Source organism: Megalops cyprinoides, chromosome 23, assembly GCF_013368585.1.
Source record: "Megalops cyprinoides isolate fMegCyp1 chromosome 23, fMegCyp1.pri, whole genome shotgun sequence".
In the NCBI taxonomy this organism is placed as follows: Eukaryota; Metazoa; Chordata; class Actinopteri; order Elopiformes; family Megalopidae; genus Megalops; species Megalops cyprinoides.
In genome coordinates this window covers 9223313-9239982 of record NC_050605.1, presented here as the reverse complement: position 1 = coordinate 9239982, position 16670 = coordinate 9223313, and the positions used below count along the sequence as shown (strand labels likewise).

The 16670-nt window shown below is 41.9% G+C and overlaps 1 protein-coding gene across 1 annotated transcript; it reads left to right on the top strand.

Annotated features, from left to right (window-relative positions):
- The first annotated feature begins 1831 nt into the window (after nt 1-1831).
- On the top strand, nt 1832-15527 carry LOC118770664 (sodium- and chloride-dependent betaine transporter-like). Its single transcript, XM_036518425.1, has 14 exons — nt 1832-1949; nt 3026-3160; nt 4025-4165; nt 4904-4982; nt 7090-7228; nt 7887-8021; nt 10526-10629; nt 11150-11274; nt 11961-12076; nt 12884-13021; nt 13604-13706; nt 14014-14114; nt 14556-14693; nt 15325-15527. Exons 1-14 carry the CDS (start codon nt 1832-1834, stop codon nt 15484-15486), a joined length of 1734 nt encoding a protein of 577 aa, XP_036374318.1. The 3' UTR covers nt 15487-15527.
- Nucleotides 15528-16670: the final 1143 nt, after the last annotated feature.

Here is a 16670-nt window from a genome sequence, read left to right as displayed (position 1 = left end):
TGTTTTCAGAGGGAGGGAGCGGCTCAAAATGAAAACATCTGTTGGTGCAACACCATCATATCTTTCTGTTGCCTCAGGAACACCTCCCTCTCCCGACTTTTTTTTAACACATCCAGAACCAAGACACAATATTTGTGTCTGTCCGTGGTTCCGATTTGTTGCGAAATGCAACAAATCGGATATACAGTACACAGACAACATACATTTAGGTGTGTCCGCAGGATGGACAATGGACATCGAAAAACTTCATGGAACATGAGCAAGCCCATATGTTCTGCATTCTCTGCTTTTGTGAACTGTGGTACAAAAGTAGGCCTATAGACATTAGAGACATTTCTGTCGTTACACATGCATCAGTTGTTCTCTCTAGCAAGCCATTTGTGCAATAATAGCTCATATCGCATATTCTGATTTTTCACGTGACCAACATCTTCATGTATGGCGGTCGTAATTTGCCCCACCTTTATGATAAATGTTACCTCGACTCAATCAAATTGTCAAATAATTACTTTTAAAGTATTATGTATTTCTATTCTGTTTCGATGCGTTGTAATCCTTTGCTGGCCGTGAAATCAATCGAGTTGGCTAAAATTAGGCTATCTAAGATTATTTTGAGATTAAATACTGTCTTTTACTGTTCAATTGCAATAATACCCTAACCATTAGAAGATTAATTTAACTGTACGCAACTCGCAGTCGTGTCCGCTGCTGTACTTTTAATAATCGGAGAGGTCGTGCTTAACTTCTTGTGCATATCCTATAAGAAGATTACATAAATTTTAAGTTCCAAAGTTACAAAAGTTAGAATGCAGTGATTGCTAACAAATGATATTGCGCTGAGCCAGGACAGCCCGTCCCACCCGATATTCCCTGATTTGCCAACGGTTTATCGATTCCCAAGCGGAGTCACGTGTGTTGCTACCGCTCCCTCCCTCCTGCAAAATTCGTTTCCCAGACCGTCCAGACGATTAGTGTTGAACATCTGTCCTCCTGCAGTGCGTAAGAGGAGTTCGTCGCGGTAAACTATGTGAGTACCACCTGTATGATTGTTGTCACTTTTGATCTTAAGAGTTACTTAACGTGTGGAAATAAAACTGTGATGGTTATGAAACCATTCCGCTCGGGTCTCGGCAATGTGGTCACGTTAGAAAAAATAATAGATACGATATTACTTATTTACACAAAACTACCCTTTGTCTTTAGAAATCTGGGATAAATCTCCGCGGAAACAATGGAAATGCATAAATATTAGAATGAGTGTAATACTTGCTGCAATCTTGCATGCATTTGACATTTCCTTTTATGATAAAATGAAATAAAATGATCCAGTAACTTAAGTTTATGTTTCAAATACACAGGGATAGCTGAATACAACGTGTCACATTAAATTCCCTTATTGCACACGCAGATACGTTGTTTGACTTTTTACGAATAAACCTTTTTGATTTGTGTGAATTTGGGGAAAATAACCAGCATATACTGCAACGGTTTAAAATCCATACCCTGCACCGATGACTGAGAGATGTCAGTTTGAAAATGTAGCTATCCCGCGGTAATAATAATGCACGAAATTTCGCAGTTGTGCCAAAAAGCATGCAGCTCCAGGGTAATGCTCTCCAGAACTTGGAACAAGGCGTGCAACCAAAACAAAGACTTTAATCCCCTTTAATTGGTTTCACTGTATCCAAGAGGTCGCTCTGTGTCCATAGTTGCATACACGAACTGCCCCGGTCTCCTCAGCATTCAGAAAGAGGCTATGGACCCAGAAGAGGCGGATCCCTTTCCTAACGGGCCGGAGCATGCAGGGACCATTGGAGGGCGCCCCGACGGGATGAAAGAGAGGGGGAAGTGGACTAATAAGACCGAGTTTCTGCTGGCTATGGCTGGACAGATGATTGGGATGGGCAACATATGGGGCTTCCCCAACCTTTGCTTCAAGAATGGTGGAGGTGAGCACGAGAGAGAGAGAGCTCAGAAACTGTAGGAGAGCTGGCTTAGGCAATTAAAGTCATAGATGCCCCACATTAAAAAAGAGGGGCCAAAGTCATTTAAAGATTTAAAGATAAACTAAAACAAAGCAGTGACATTCAGATTTCCATGGCTGAAATAAATGATTATGCTCATTGTATTCATTCAGTGGGGGTCATCCGAACAGAGTGCAAATTGCCTCCCAGTCATTCACAGTCAGCACAAGTGGTGCTTTAATTGGAAGCGAAACTTTCTCGGTTGCTGGATGTCCTTTCACAATTCCGAGAAATGGACAGTAGAGCCCATTCATACTCACACACTTAGTCCCCTGCACAGACACACACACGCACACACACACACACACAGACGCATGCACACACGCGCATGCACTGAAGCATGTACACACGCAAGCACACACAAGTACCCGCAGAAACCTCGAGTAATACAAGGTATCATACCTAATCACTCTGGCAAAATTACAAAAAATGAATTGAAAAATGTAAAGCTGATGTGTCAAAGCACACGCGTCCGCATACACATCTCCAAATACAACAAGCTTCATTTATGCAATTAGTGTCAGTCCCCACCAACAGAAGTACACAGAAACATGTTTGTGACTGCCTTTGTTAGACCTTCAGTGGAAGACCTTCAGTTTTTTATTTCTGTTGACTAGTGTAGCATTACAGTGGCTCCACAGTGGAAACAAAATACTCCTCCAGAATCATTTGGATTATTGTTTATTTTTTCTCCAGTCTTTTCATCCTGTAGTCTCCTGATCTTAATCTTGCTGAATCCTGTCCTATCATTACCATCACTATTTATTTGCGGAGCAGATGAGCATTATCCAGAGTGGCTTATATAGCTCACATTTGAGATATTATCCACAATCCAATTCATGTTTCTTGTTCAAGGGTAAAACAACAGCACTTTATGAATGGTTTTAACCCACAATCCTCTGGTTATAAATGAGTAAATCTAGACTGCACATCCTTCATCACCACAGATGACTCGCAGTAGGTTTGCAGGTGACCGGTGCAGCTGTTTTTTTTTTCTGCAGGTGCCTTCTTCATCCCGTACTTTGTGTTCCTTTTCTCCTGCGGGATTCCTCTGTTTTTTATGGAGATGGCACTTGGACAGTACACCTGTGAGGGTGGAGTCACTGCCTGGAGGAAGATCTGCCCCCTGTTTGAGGGTAAAATGCTTCCTAACACACACTCTTGCAATGAGACAAAAAATACTTCAATGTGCTGGACATTTTACATAGTTAATTTGCTTAGTCGGTGCCTGTATTTAGGATGACTTACATGGCTCACACTCTATACATACATTTATGAAACTGGATGATTAGGAAGCTTGTAGCAGCTCCAAAATTTTGGTGCCATGATACTGAGGCCCAAAATACTACAGTTCTTGATATTATTGGTGATTTTTTTCTCAGGTCTTGCAAGTCATAACAATAATTATTATTACTTTTACCCCAATAATTGAACTAACTCACACTCCAACTGTTTCAAAGCATTTATTTTTAATAAATCATTTCAGAAGTTTGCCTTATTAGAAATGAATTAGCACTAATAGGCTAACTGCTACTGCCGTTTATTTCAGAAAATAAATTAATCATAAAATTAGCGGAACAGGCAGTTCAACAAACAGTGGGAAAAATACAAGAAACAAATTAAAAACAGCTAAGGAGGCTTTGATTGGTTGACTTAATGTTCCTAATGTTTCACAACAACATGAGTCACAATGATCAACATTTGCACTGAAAGTATTGCTCATGAAGAATCAACTGCTTGGAAGAATCAGTTTGTATTGACGTGTCCATACGAGGAATGCATGGTTTTAGATTCCACCAATCTATTCCTAGAAGTAAATCAGAGACACTCTTTTGCAGACAGTAGGAAGCTCTCTGGTAAGCTAGTAAGACTCTAGGCAGTCTCTTGTGCAGGCATACTGGACTGACAGCCCCTTGCTGGATGCTGTGTTTGGTGGTGAAAGGCATTGTGTTAACATTACCCAGTGTTTAAATCCAGTTCATTTTCTTATCACTCTGTAGGCATCGGTGTTGCCTGGCAAATTAGAGTCGTGTATCTGAATGTCTACTCCATCGTGGTCTTAGCATGGCCCCTCTTCTATCTGTGGAACTGCTTCACACGTCCATTCCCCTGGTCCAGCTGCCACAACAACTGGAACACAGGTATGATTGCTGGCTTATTTTCAAGAATATGTCCCCAACCCTATCAACTGAGAGACATATAGGAAAGGCGTGTGTGTTGCATTTGGGAGGACGCTTTTTTTGTTTTGGGGAGATGCTTCATGTTGATGGTGTCTTTGGGGTTAAACTTGTCACAGCAGGCAATTTTGACGATGCTGGGAAGAGTCTCAGTGTTTTAATATGTGACAGCCATCCTTCCAGTTTGACCTGAATTAATGTCAAACTGACCATTTCATAATCCACTGAAACCGGACACCCACATTCCAGAATTTATTGCTTCCTTCAATGTTCCACACTAGAGACATTGAATATATGAGAAAATTCGTAATCAGTCCTACCACACTGCATGGCCATAACAATTTTTCAGCGCGTGTCTTGTTTTTTCTATATTTCTCTTTTTACAACAACTGAATTTACATGTTGCAGTGTGGTAAGTGTAGCCTTAGCACTTTTTTTAGTCTAAAAAGAATGCTCCCTGTCATTCGAATTTGAGCAGATAATTCTAGAAATTTTACTTGTTTTAATTTCTTGCAGTGTGAAGGGTTCAAGCATAAAAAACTGGTTAAGTTTAGTTAGTTTAAGTTAAGAATGAGGCATGTTGCAGTTAGACAGAATAGAAGCCCTAGTCTGCCTGTGATTAACTGTACTCTTTCTCTGAACTTGCTGTTCTTGCCTGAAGGCCTGTATTAACTGCGAGCTTCTGTTTCTGGCCCGCTGCAGATGTGTGTCATAACCAGACCAGTGGCCGTGCTGATTGGTCCTTCTTGTTCAATAACACAGACTATGACGACATGGACAGGTATGGTGCAAACTCAACTCAGTCCACCACGGTCATGTTTAAAACAGTCTATCCAGTCCTCCATACGTTCACCGCCTGAAGATGGGACCCCAAGGCTACAAATACATATCCACCGATCCAGTTCAAGAGACAAACATTATTGGCAGAATGACATAGATATACAGCATTTACAGGTACATAACTACTTGTAATGTAAATGAGTAACATGCAATGTAGCTACCAAAATAGTACTCTTACTGGAAATATGGCAGATGATCTTCAGATTTCCTCAGGCTGGTTTGTGAGTAATACTTTAAGCTAACTAAATGACCAGCTGTATTCAGTGCTGAAATGGAGTTGTGTGGGAAGGATGGGAAAGCATTCCTATATTCCCAGACTCTTCTCCAGCCTTTTCCTTTTATAGATGCATGGATCTGGCAGTTGATATGAGGGTGGATCGAAATGTTTACAGCCTCACCCAGATGGTCTTCCAGAAACGTAGCTGTTCACACACCATTTTTCAACATACAGCTAATCTCCTCTGATTTCGGGCCATTTGTTCCAGCAACATTCCAGCTCCAATATCCCCTCATTGTTGCACTTTTCACCTTGGCACCCCCCATAGATATCATCCATGTCAAAATATATATAAATATTGTATTGCTGACAAAATGTTCTCCATGTACGTCCTGAACTTATATGGTGAGCAGGGGGGAGAGGAGTGTATGTGTTGGTGCGTTGTATTATAAATGATAAAAGATGTGGAGGTGCAGCTTTTTTCAGGTATGTAGTCACCATTCATTTTTCATTTTTCTCCATATTCCTGGCTGGGCTTCACACTGTCAGCTTCTCCAGTGGTTCTTCTGAGTGTATAAGGCATTATCAAATGTGAGGTGTGCCTCATTGAGACCTATAATAGTTTGTGTAAAGCATCTCAAACGCAGATAGCCCACTGTCTGGATGAGGCCCAAAACATTTCAACACAGCATCATTAAAACCCTGCTGATTCACAAATAATCACATTAGATTTTCTAGATTACTTCAATAGACATTCATTCTCTATGTCTCCCCCAAGTCTCCAGTCAGCCAGATATATGCTGCAAATGTAGATTCGAATGCAGTAAACCATAACTTTTCTGTTTGTTTTTCAGCAATCTTACATGGCGCGGGTCAAGCAGATCACCAGAGGAGGAGTTTTGGAAGTAAGTTTCAAGCAGAGTCTTTCTGCCTGCTCATTTACGTATCTGCATGTGACTGCTGTCATAAGGGTTCAGCAACAGTTGGTGTTTCCACAGTCCACCTCACACACACAGCGCATTGTGGAGCGTTAAAATGGCTTTTCTCTGCATGTGTTTTATTATCTTACTTCTTAATTATAATTTAAATTGTATGCCTTGATTCGTTCTTGATATCAGTTTTCAGTTTTCTTGAAAAAAGTAAATGCATGTTTGAAAATAAACTCCAATGGAAAATTTTCAGCCTGGCAAATTTAGGCCACACTTCTAAATTCTTCATAGTATCTTTGAAAGAGAACATGATAATCTCCCAAGTGTGCAAAGTCCACTCTGCTGCGTATGTCTCCTGCATATGTATGTGCATGTATGTGCATGCGAGTAGCCGTACCACCCTTCAACTGTCTTCTGCCTGATACAGTAACTGAAGCTAAGTGGGGCTGGGCTTAGTTAATACTTGGATAGGAGACCATCTGGGGAAAACTAGGTTGCTGCTGTTAGTAGTGCTGGTGGGCCAGTAGGGGCCTGAGGTCTCTCTCTGGTCATCCAAGATTCCTGGTTCTTTTGATGTGGCAATACTCTGGCGTATCTAAAAATCCCATAATGTAATTGGCTAAATAACTCCCTTTGTTTCCACCTCACCTGATGTGTGGTGAATATTCTGGCGCAAAATGGCTGCTGTGCTGTTGAGGTGGGTCACCCCCCTTCACTGTAGAGCACTTTGTGAACCTATATAAATGTAATCCATTATTATTATTATGTGCATGCAAATTACAAGAATCTACACAGGCTCTTGAGCATGTCCTTGTATGTTTCTGGGTTTGTGCACATCGACCTGCAAGTGCCTGTGTTAACATGTACATTATGTATGAGTGGATGTCTTCACTATCCCCTAGCAACCGGGTGTTGATATGGTCGGGCAAAGATGTGTCCTTGTACCTGGGCAACATGCAGTGGGAACTGGCCATGTGTCTGCTGCTGGCCGGGGTGGTCTGCTACTTCTGCGTCTGGAAAGGGGTCAAATATATAGGCAAGGTTAGTGAATGGGGGGAGAGGGATCAAAGCTATAGCGAAAGTGAGTGGAGAGGGGAGGAAGGGTAAAATCCATGGCCAAAGGGAGTGGGAAGGGCTGGGGGGCAAATCTACAGGGGGCCCACTATGAAGATGAGGTTAGTTTGGAGTATGCACCCTTTTCTAAGAGTGGGCACAGCACCAGAATGATTTGGGGGGTGCGGGGGTCAGGGGGTGGATTGTTCTTTGGCAAGAAAATCATTCCTGCAGAATGTCAGAGGCAGAAAAATGTAATAGCACTCATCGGCATTCACATCATCAGGATCAAACACTATGTAGCTGGACAGTCTCTGGCAAATGAACAACATAGATATTTATATAATATACTATTTATCTAACTGCTCAAAGTATGAGTATTTTTGAAGGGAACATAAAAAAGAATAGTAATGCAGCTTTTTCAGTGTGATGCTGGAGACAGTTTGCTTTTTTTATTTGCCTGAACATGGGATGGCTTTGTTAGTATAGAGTCACTGTTTTCTGTATTCTGGCTGTACATAGAAATAGGATGACTACAATGCCTAGACTCCACAAATGATGTCATGTTAGGTACAGAAGTTAGCATCTAAATATATTGGGGGCAGTAACCAAATGTGTAACTGTAACAAGTGTCTGTGTGTCCCAGGTGGTCTACTTCACTACGACTTTCCCCTTCCTCCTCCTCTTCATCCTCTTCGTCCGAGGACTGTCGCTGCCTGGTGCCTGGGAGGGGGTCAAGTACTACCTCTATCCGGACTTCTCCAAAATTGCCTACCTTCACGTAAGGCTATGTGATTTTGTGGAGTAATGGCACTTGCCAAGAATGCTTAGAGGACCCATTGCCAATCTGTGGCTATTTAGTTATGTCCATAACTGTCTAAGGGTAAGAGGATGTAGGCAGTGTCCTCTCATCTGTGGCTCTGTGCAGTATGAGTGCTGAATATCGAGTAGACATAGTGACTTTTATCAGTCTACTAATGAACAGAAGTGATCAAATGCTTGCAGGAGTGGGAGAAGCCTGTTGTATAGAACAGAGACTGTGTGGTTGGAATTACTTTGCAAGTTGCTTAAACTACTTTGGATGAGCTTGCAGTTTTGTTGAATCTCACACTGGCTCTGGCTATAACAAGGAGGTAATATGTCCGTCAGAGACTGACACCCTGGCATATTTTGATTTCTGTGCGCAAGAGAGAAGGGTTCTGTGCTTTGAGATGTAGTTCGGAGACGTGTTTTGTGATCCCTTGGTTGCATTGATCAGGTATTGCTCATTGGTCCCCCTGTCATCCACCATTCCCCTCTCTGGCTCTCCCACAGGGAGCAGAGTGCCCGGTGACAGATGGATGCAGTGTCAGGAGTTTATCTATGGCCCCCTCAGGGCCTCTCGACCTGGTCTTAGCACAGCCTGTGTGAACAAAAACATCCTTCTTTTAACAGAGAGCTCCCCAGAGACAGTACAGAGAGAGGAGTCGAACATTTCACAGACGAAGTAGAAATGCGCAGTTAAGTCCAGGCCACTGCCTTTGTGACTAACAAAAACACTGCTTGAGTGAACGTGAACTTTAACCTAATCATAACTCCTCTTCCTGGTTGCAGGGGTAAAAGGGCGCTGCCCGACAAGAGATCAAACCCACTCTCTGTGCACTGTCCCCTTTCTGTCTCTGAATGCTGTTTTCACAGGATTTACTGCTGTTCCGAACTGTGCCAAAAATAGCTGTTAATTCCATGATGGGACGAATTGAAAATTAACATATGAGTGATTCTGTTGGTCAGGCCCCCTTGTGCACACAAACAACATTCCATGCTTTGGTGAAGTGTTTGTTTTTTTATGTTTCGACCCGGAGCACAGCAGACATGTCGGAAACTCCACTGATATGCAGAAGGAGATTTTAATTTCAGCGCCGCATTTCTGTAATCCTCCACATTCTTATGGGAAACCTGCATGGAAATATAACAATGGTAAAAGCACAGAATCAAAAGAGCTTCTCATTTCTGTTCTCCTTGATGGGCACAAAGCTCGCCAGCCATCCAGTAGTATATAAAGTGGATAAGCAGGGCTTTGCAGAGTCTCAGTGCTCACAGTGAATTGATTAGGCTGTACCACAGCCACAAAGTTATTGTCTACAGGTCCTGTTCATTCGTCAAAACATACTTGCTTATATGAGTAAGTTCAATGCACTTCACACACGATTTATGATGAGCTGCGTGACTCAACCCTCTGTCACGAGATCATGAGGAAGGCTGTTATCTTGTGAGAAGCAGGAAAACTGCCCATGCGTTTTCAAGGGCTCAGAACAGCCAGGGAATCAGAGTGAATAAGATAATGACCATTTACGCTCTGCTAATGTGGGAATCCTTACTTTAAGCCCACTGGACTTGTTTCTTCTCTGTTGAGCAAGTTTGATTGGCAGCGCAGCCATTAAGAAACTGGATCTCAGACGAGGGGATTGCAGGCTTGAGTCCTGGGTGGCAGTGTTTCTCATGCCTGTTAAGGAGCTGTATAATGTTAAGAAGCTGTGAGAACTGGAAAATAAACAGAGACGGAGAAACCGCACCAAAAAGAAGCCCTCTAACACGCACAGAGCTCGGGGAGAGGATGGCGAAATGGGAGTGTAGCGTGCAGAGCTGCGGCACAAAGGTTCCTGGGAGGGAGCCTGAGCTTTTGGCAGTCGCCCATGTTTACACAGAGGAAAGCAATCAGACTTGGATACTACTTGCGAAGGCTCACGATTGCAACAGGGATGGCCCTGGTAATATCAACCATATGCTGTTGTTAAAGCCCTTTGGCGGGGTCTCCTTGTCATGCACAAATTTATCGCGTTAACATGCAAATAGTGCTCATCATAAATTGCTGGAACGATTGTATCACAGTCACATTTGTAAAGATCGCAGCCAAATGTGACACCTGTAGTTTTAGGGCCGAATGTGATAAAAAGCCCTATGTGACTGAATGTGATTTTTTTTTGCTGGAAAGTGATGAATCACGCTCTAGGAATTATAGCCACTGGGAGTATATCTACATGATGGTGAAACCGATGTCCAGATGAATTTCCAGTTGGGTAGGTTTTTGTTAAATAAAGGATTTCAGGTCTGATTCCATTAAAATGATTGGTAAAATGTAATTAAGAAAAACTGCAGAAGCAAACAAGTAGTTAACTTGTTTGTAAAGTAGTTAAGAGTGTAACAAATAAGAGTTTCATCATGTGTGTGTTGTATTTTGCTTATAAAAAAAGGATAGTCCTTTTACGGTGTGTGGCTCTTTGAATAAAGAACTTGTCCTCTTTCAAGGTGTGGTTTGACGCTGCAACTCAGGTCTTGTTCTCCCACGGCTTGTGTCGAGGAGTACTCACTGCCATCGGGAGCTACAACCGATACAGCAACAACTGCTACAAGTCAGTGGCTCGCCTGAATTTTCTCCAGTGTTACTGACAAATACAGAATAGTGATAGCAATGTAGCAGCTTAGTTTTACTTGCTTTCAAAGGACACCAGGGCTGAATGATCAGTGAACAAATATGTAACAAATGTAACATATATGTTTATGTCGAGATTGAAAGTGATTTTAAGATGTCTGAGAGAAAAAAGCCAATATTTTTTTGACAATGAACCATTGTTATGTGAATGGCCCTATTACGCCTAATAGTAAAAAAGGCCCTAATTTATTTATGAGCAACTATACTTTCAAAGGGTCATTTTTATGTTAAAGTTGGGCCTTTTCATGTCGTTTTTTCAGTTAAACACTTCTGCCGTTGCTTTGTGATTTAAGGAGATAAGGTGTTGAAAATCAGTACTTATTTCAGCAGTTCCAGCCAAAGCAATCACTGGCTTTGGCTTTGAGCCAGTCTGATTGATAAACTGATATGGGATCCAGCAGTGAAATCCAGTTGTTAACCGGCCGTGGTTCTTCTTGCAGAGACTGCCTGTTGCTGTGCATTCTGAATGCAGTGACCTGCGTATTTGCCGGTTTCGTTGTGTTCTCAGTGCTGGGGTTTCTCGCCCATGAGCAGAACATGCCGGTTGACGAGATCTCCGTGTCCGGTGAGTTGCAAGCACTCAGGTGTCATCAGATCATTCAGTCCATTGTACTTCACTTTATATCTCAGAATACTGTTAGCCATATAAGAGCCATCAAGCCAGATTGATGACACATCAATCACCCAGACACCCAGATTGAGAACATCAGAGGACATCTAACCAAATATATGCAAATATACGAGTTTGTAAATGTCCAAAATCATGGTTTCTCGTAAAATGTACAGTAAGTTGTAAACGATTCCCAAATTATAATCAAACATGTTGGTGCAAAAAATTTTCTTTTTTTAGCATATACATTTTATTCTTCCAGGTATTTGTCAAAACTGTACCATTTCAAAATCTATATAACAACTTCCTACCACAAGAGGGCAAAACAGCCCAAACTATGCTGTCTGGAAGGAAGCCAATGGAATTCTGCAGTCTTCATATAATCACAGAAAATGCAGTTTAACATCACACTGCTACAGTGCTACTTCACTGTAGCACAATCATAAGAATTGAACGTGTGAACTGGGAATCTACACATCTCTCCGACCTCTGTCTGACCACACGTTGACATGTGCGGAGTTTCCTTATGTCTACATATGTAATTACATGTTCTTTGTGAACTGCTCTAAACAGTCATTTTTGGAATCCCATTGAGGTCATATGTGAGTCTGTGATGGCTGATGGGCATTATTCTCTACCAGGTTGGACTGGTCAGGCCTTCGTCATTTACCTGAGAGCAGTTTCCCTGCTGCCTGGAGCTCGCTTCTGGACTCTACTCTTCTTAATCATGATGTTTTTCTTAGGTCTTGGCACCCAGGTATGTTGGATCTGCTAAAACTGAGGACAGTGCAGGACCTAGGGGAAACCATGTGGTATTTTGTGACTTCACCAGTAAGGCTACTGACATCTGGTCTTAGGGTGTCCTGTGTCTTGCAGGTTTTTCTGCCCTCTGTCAAAATACTGGCACCCTCAGAATTTAAGGAATTCAGTGAGACAGTGACAGTGATTTGTTGAATTGGGTGGTCTCGTCTGGGTGGGATGAAAACTTGCAGACACGGCAGCCCTCCAGGACCAAGGCTTAGTGGCCATTCTTTGGAATAAATTTGTTGTCCAGATACTATGAGCAACATGTGTAAATAGTATATCATCTTTATAATCAGCATGGGTACATGTACAATACAGACAGGGAGTTTGTGTGGTCCCGTTGTCAATGTTAATATTTTATATTAACTATTGACATAAAAGAGGTTGTGCTACATTTTGTTGTAATTAAAATTTTCACATGAAATGCAAGGTTGTAAATGTAACAAAAAGTAACACTTTTTAATGTTTAGTCTCCCCTATGTCAAACTGATGAACCTCCACTGGTGTGTGGGTGCGTGTGTATGTGCGTGTGTCTGCGTGCGTGTGTGATTATATGTGTGTCTGTGTCTGCGTGCATATGTGTGTATGTCTGCATGTGTGTGTGTGTGTGTGTGTGTGTGTGTGTGTGTGTGTGTGTGCGTGCGTGTGTGATTATATGTGTGTCTGTGTCTGCGTGCATATGTGTGTGTGTCTGCGTGTGTGTGTGTGTGCACGTATGTGTGTGTGTGTGTGTGTGTGTGTGTGTGTGTGTGTGTATCAGTTCCTTTGCATGGAAAGCCTGGTCACTGCCATCACAGATGTGTTTCCCCACATGCTGCGGAGACGGGGGCGCCACGAGATCCTAGTCCTCATCACAGGCGTGGCCTGCTTCCTGTTGGCCCTGCCCCTGGTCACAGAGGTGAGCCTAGCAGGCAGAGAGGGAAGGAGGATTGTGGGAAGAGGAAAAAGCTCAAACCAGATAAGCTGTATAACAACCATATACCTCCGGTACTCATTTTTTTGTGTGTGTTCAGGGCAGCAGTGTGGTGCTCATGAGCAGGTGACAACCCAAAAGTTGCCAGTATAATTCCCATTTGGGCAGCTGCTGTTGTATCCTTGGGCTTGAGTACTTATCCTGAAATGCCTCGATGAATATCTGTCTATATGAATGGCTAACTCGTACAAATTATTTTCCATGTCAGTTGTCAGCTCAGAAAATGTAATGTAAAGGTCGAGAAATCTAAACCAAATCCAATCCAAATCAAGCATGTTTTACACACATATGGTGCAAGATATGACAACAGAGAAGAGACCGCAATTTCGTCAAAGTCTCCATAAGAGAAAGCCTGGCAGTACTGGCACGGAAAAACCTCTTATTTTCCTATTTTACAAAAAAAATAGCTCTGTGTTTTAGATGAACCAAGAGCTACTCTCAGGGGTTAATTTGAAGCCATTATTATGGCACAAATTTATTGTGTGTTTGCCTGCTTGTTTCTTTCAGGCAGGAGGTGAGATTTTCTTTTTGATTGAAGTGTTCGGTGCAAGTGGAACGAATCTGTTGTTTATTGCTTGTTTAGAAACTGTCATCATTGGGTGGGTCTATGGTGAGTGGTGTCACTTCTCTTCTTGTCTTGGGCACTGGTTATAAAAAAGTAATTTTTGGCTTACCACAACTATAAATGTACATTTAATATGAACATACAGTACATTTAATACTGCTGTAATGAGAGATACATTTTAATACCAGCATTGCAGTTTGGGCTGATGATTGGATATTGCCTACAAATGCTGTCCACTGTATCCCATTCACTGTTTCAGCTGTCTAAAAGAAAATGCATTTTAACAATTCTTACATTAAAATGAGAATCACTTTTTGACTGATCGACAAAAGAAAATGTTTTGGCTTTGCAGGTGCGGACCGTTTCTATGACAACATTGAGGACATGATTGGATACCGGCCATTCCCTGTGATAAAGTACTGCTGGCTGTTCCTAACTCCCATTATTTGCGCTGTGAGTGCTCACTCTCTTTCTCCCCCTCTCTGTTTCTCTTTCTCTGTCTGAGCATTTGATCAGAGGCTTTCTGACAAAACAGTGAAGGTCAAAATAATGCTTGACTTATTGGTCCAGCACTTTCCTACTGTCAGCAATGTGTTGATCACGGCTGCAAAATAGTTATTGTGTCACATTATTTGTCAAGGATCTTGCCATTCACATATAGGGAGATAAGGGTTAATAAAAATCAGGGTATTTTGTCTTTGAGTGCATGGTTCCCATTGTCTTAATCAGATGAGTCCAAATTTTTTCACTGGTACTGTATGTGGCCAACACATTACAGCTGCTCACAAAGATTGACATGTCTTGACCTCGGGTGCTATGATTCAAGGTGATATTGGGGGGTTGTCATAAAAGTGTTACAATGTAGTTTGTCCTCCCTGACCCCTGTTTTCCCAGCTCATTTTGGCATATGGCCTGGTTGACATTTGGATGTACATGGGCTTGTTCACGCTGTTGGGCCACGCTTTCGCCGGCCTGCTGGCACTGGGGCCTGTAGTGTGCATCATCGTGTTTGCCTTGGTTGCCCTTTGCGAGGTAGGTTGCTGCATCTGCCTTTCTGTTGGTGCACAGTTTCGATCTGCGCAGCCTCTCCTGCCGAGTGGCACAGGTGCTCATTTGACATTGTTTGGGTTGCATGGGCCAAGCTGTTTCGTCTTAACATGCAAAGAAACCTTTTTTGTTGGTGTCATCGTTTAACGAAGTGAACAATCTTTTCCTTCAGTAAATAATACCAACTTTGAACGGTAACAGTTGTATAACAGTACCTTCTAAGACCTGTCACCTGGGTAGTTAATGATAATTAGGCTAATATTTACAGTTATTTGCCAATAATGAGCTGAGTGGTATGGAGACTAATAATGGATTAGCCATAGAACCAGAATAAGATGACACATGTATCTTAGAACTTCAGAAATGTCAGTGTGATGTTGGTCAAATATTCATTAATGAATATCACCTTACAGTGTCCAGCTATGTTGATTTCTCAGAAATAAATATTATGGAATAACCAGTTGGGTATTGTCTGGATTTAAAGCCCTAATTATTGAATTCTGTCATTAGTTTGTGTATGTATGGATGTAAATGATATGTAAAGGAAATGGTTATTTGGTCAGTAGTTTATGTCTGCTTTGTCTGTTCTGGGCACCTTGCTGTCTGTATGTCTCAGAAACCAGACGGTATCATAACACCCTCCAGAGACCTGCGACAGGCCTGTCCGTCCAGACCTCGACTCGCTCTCTGTGGGCGTGTCATCATTGCGGGACAAAAGCCAGCCCACGGCAAGGCGAAGGAGGAGAAACTTGCCATGGAGCCTGCCGGCGCTGTCTGAAGGGAACTTTTGATGATGTCATAGATCCTCAACCCTCAGCATGCCAGCCCATGGCTGACGGTCGTCTTCTCTGCCACTAACACAACGCTGACGTGAGCTGACCGAAGAAAGACAGTGATTATCAATGACAGTGGTGTCTGGGTGACCAGCGCTTTATTGTTATATTCATCAATGCATCACTGAAGCTACACCAAAGATCTCAGTTTATCGTTGAACCTTACATCCTTATATTTTAGCAGCCTAATGTTCTTCAACACAATTGAGTGATGTCTGTACCATCTGCTCAAGACTAAACAAGGAGCTTTAATGAAAGGAAGATAAATCTGCTACAGTAACAGAGTTGACATTCACCTTGTCAACCAATTCCTCTGTTTATGTGAGAGCCTGCTGTCACATACATGAAATTAAGTCTCAGTTTGTCATGAATGTAAGCCAGTGGAACAAAAGCCACCCGGTGTGCTAATGAAAACTCATTCAACAGAAGCCTTTGAGATTCAATTTATAGATGTCAAAACTTCACATACACATTCTACAGACCCTCTGTTATTTAACAGGAAAAATTCGCTGTGTGTGTACAGCATATCTTTTTGCAGTACTAAATAGATTTACTTTGAGAGTAAAGTTGTTGCAAGTCATTATTATATTTGTACATCAGTATAAAATTTACACAAATATACGTCCATGTGCTGTATGGGAGATGATCCACACTGGCCATGAGTTATCAATGAAGTTACATTGTACAAATTTGCGCCGTCTATGTACTGTACTTTTCTATTGTCATTACTTCATGCATATATCAGACTGCCTTAAGTCCTATTAACATTTTGTAACCATCCTATGACCAGAAGAGTTAACTCCTAAAATGTTCAAATTATTGTTATTATACTTGAAAATAACCATTCATTACTTGCAGTGAATTTCACATGAAATGTAAACACATTTTTTCAACAGCCTCTGCATGATAAATATTTATCAACAGGATCAAAAGATTCAGATATGATATCTTATAGTTTGATTTTCCTCTGCATATTACAACTGAGTGCCTGAAGTATTCTGCATGTCTTGGGGCAAATATAGCACCCAGCCAGCTGTCCTCAAAGTGCTGTCTAATGGTATGACTAGGTGCATTGCCTCTGAGCACCAGGGATGGTCCTGTGAGAAAATAGATGTTAGTGATTGGTTGG

What these genes read in the sequence shown, in the direction of transcription:
- LOC118770664 (XM_036518425.1), top strand. Translation starts at nt 1,832, where the DNA reads ATGAAAGAGAGGGGGAAGTGGACTAATAAGACCGAGTTTCTGCTGGCT. An exon ending in CCACAACAACTGGAACACAG is followed by an intron (nt 4,166 to 4,903) that starts GTATGATTGCTG and finishes GGCCCGCTGCAG; the next exon opens with ATGTGTGTCATAACCAGACC. An exon ending in TGACGAGATCTCCGTGTCCG is followed by an intron (nt 11,275 to 11,960) that starts GTGAGTTGCAAG and finishes ATTCTCTACCAG; the next exon opens with GTTGGACTGGTCAGGCCTTC.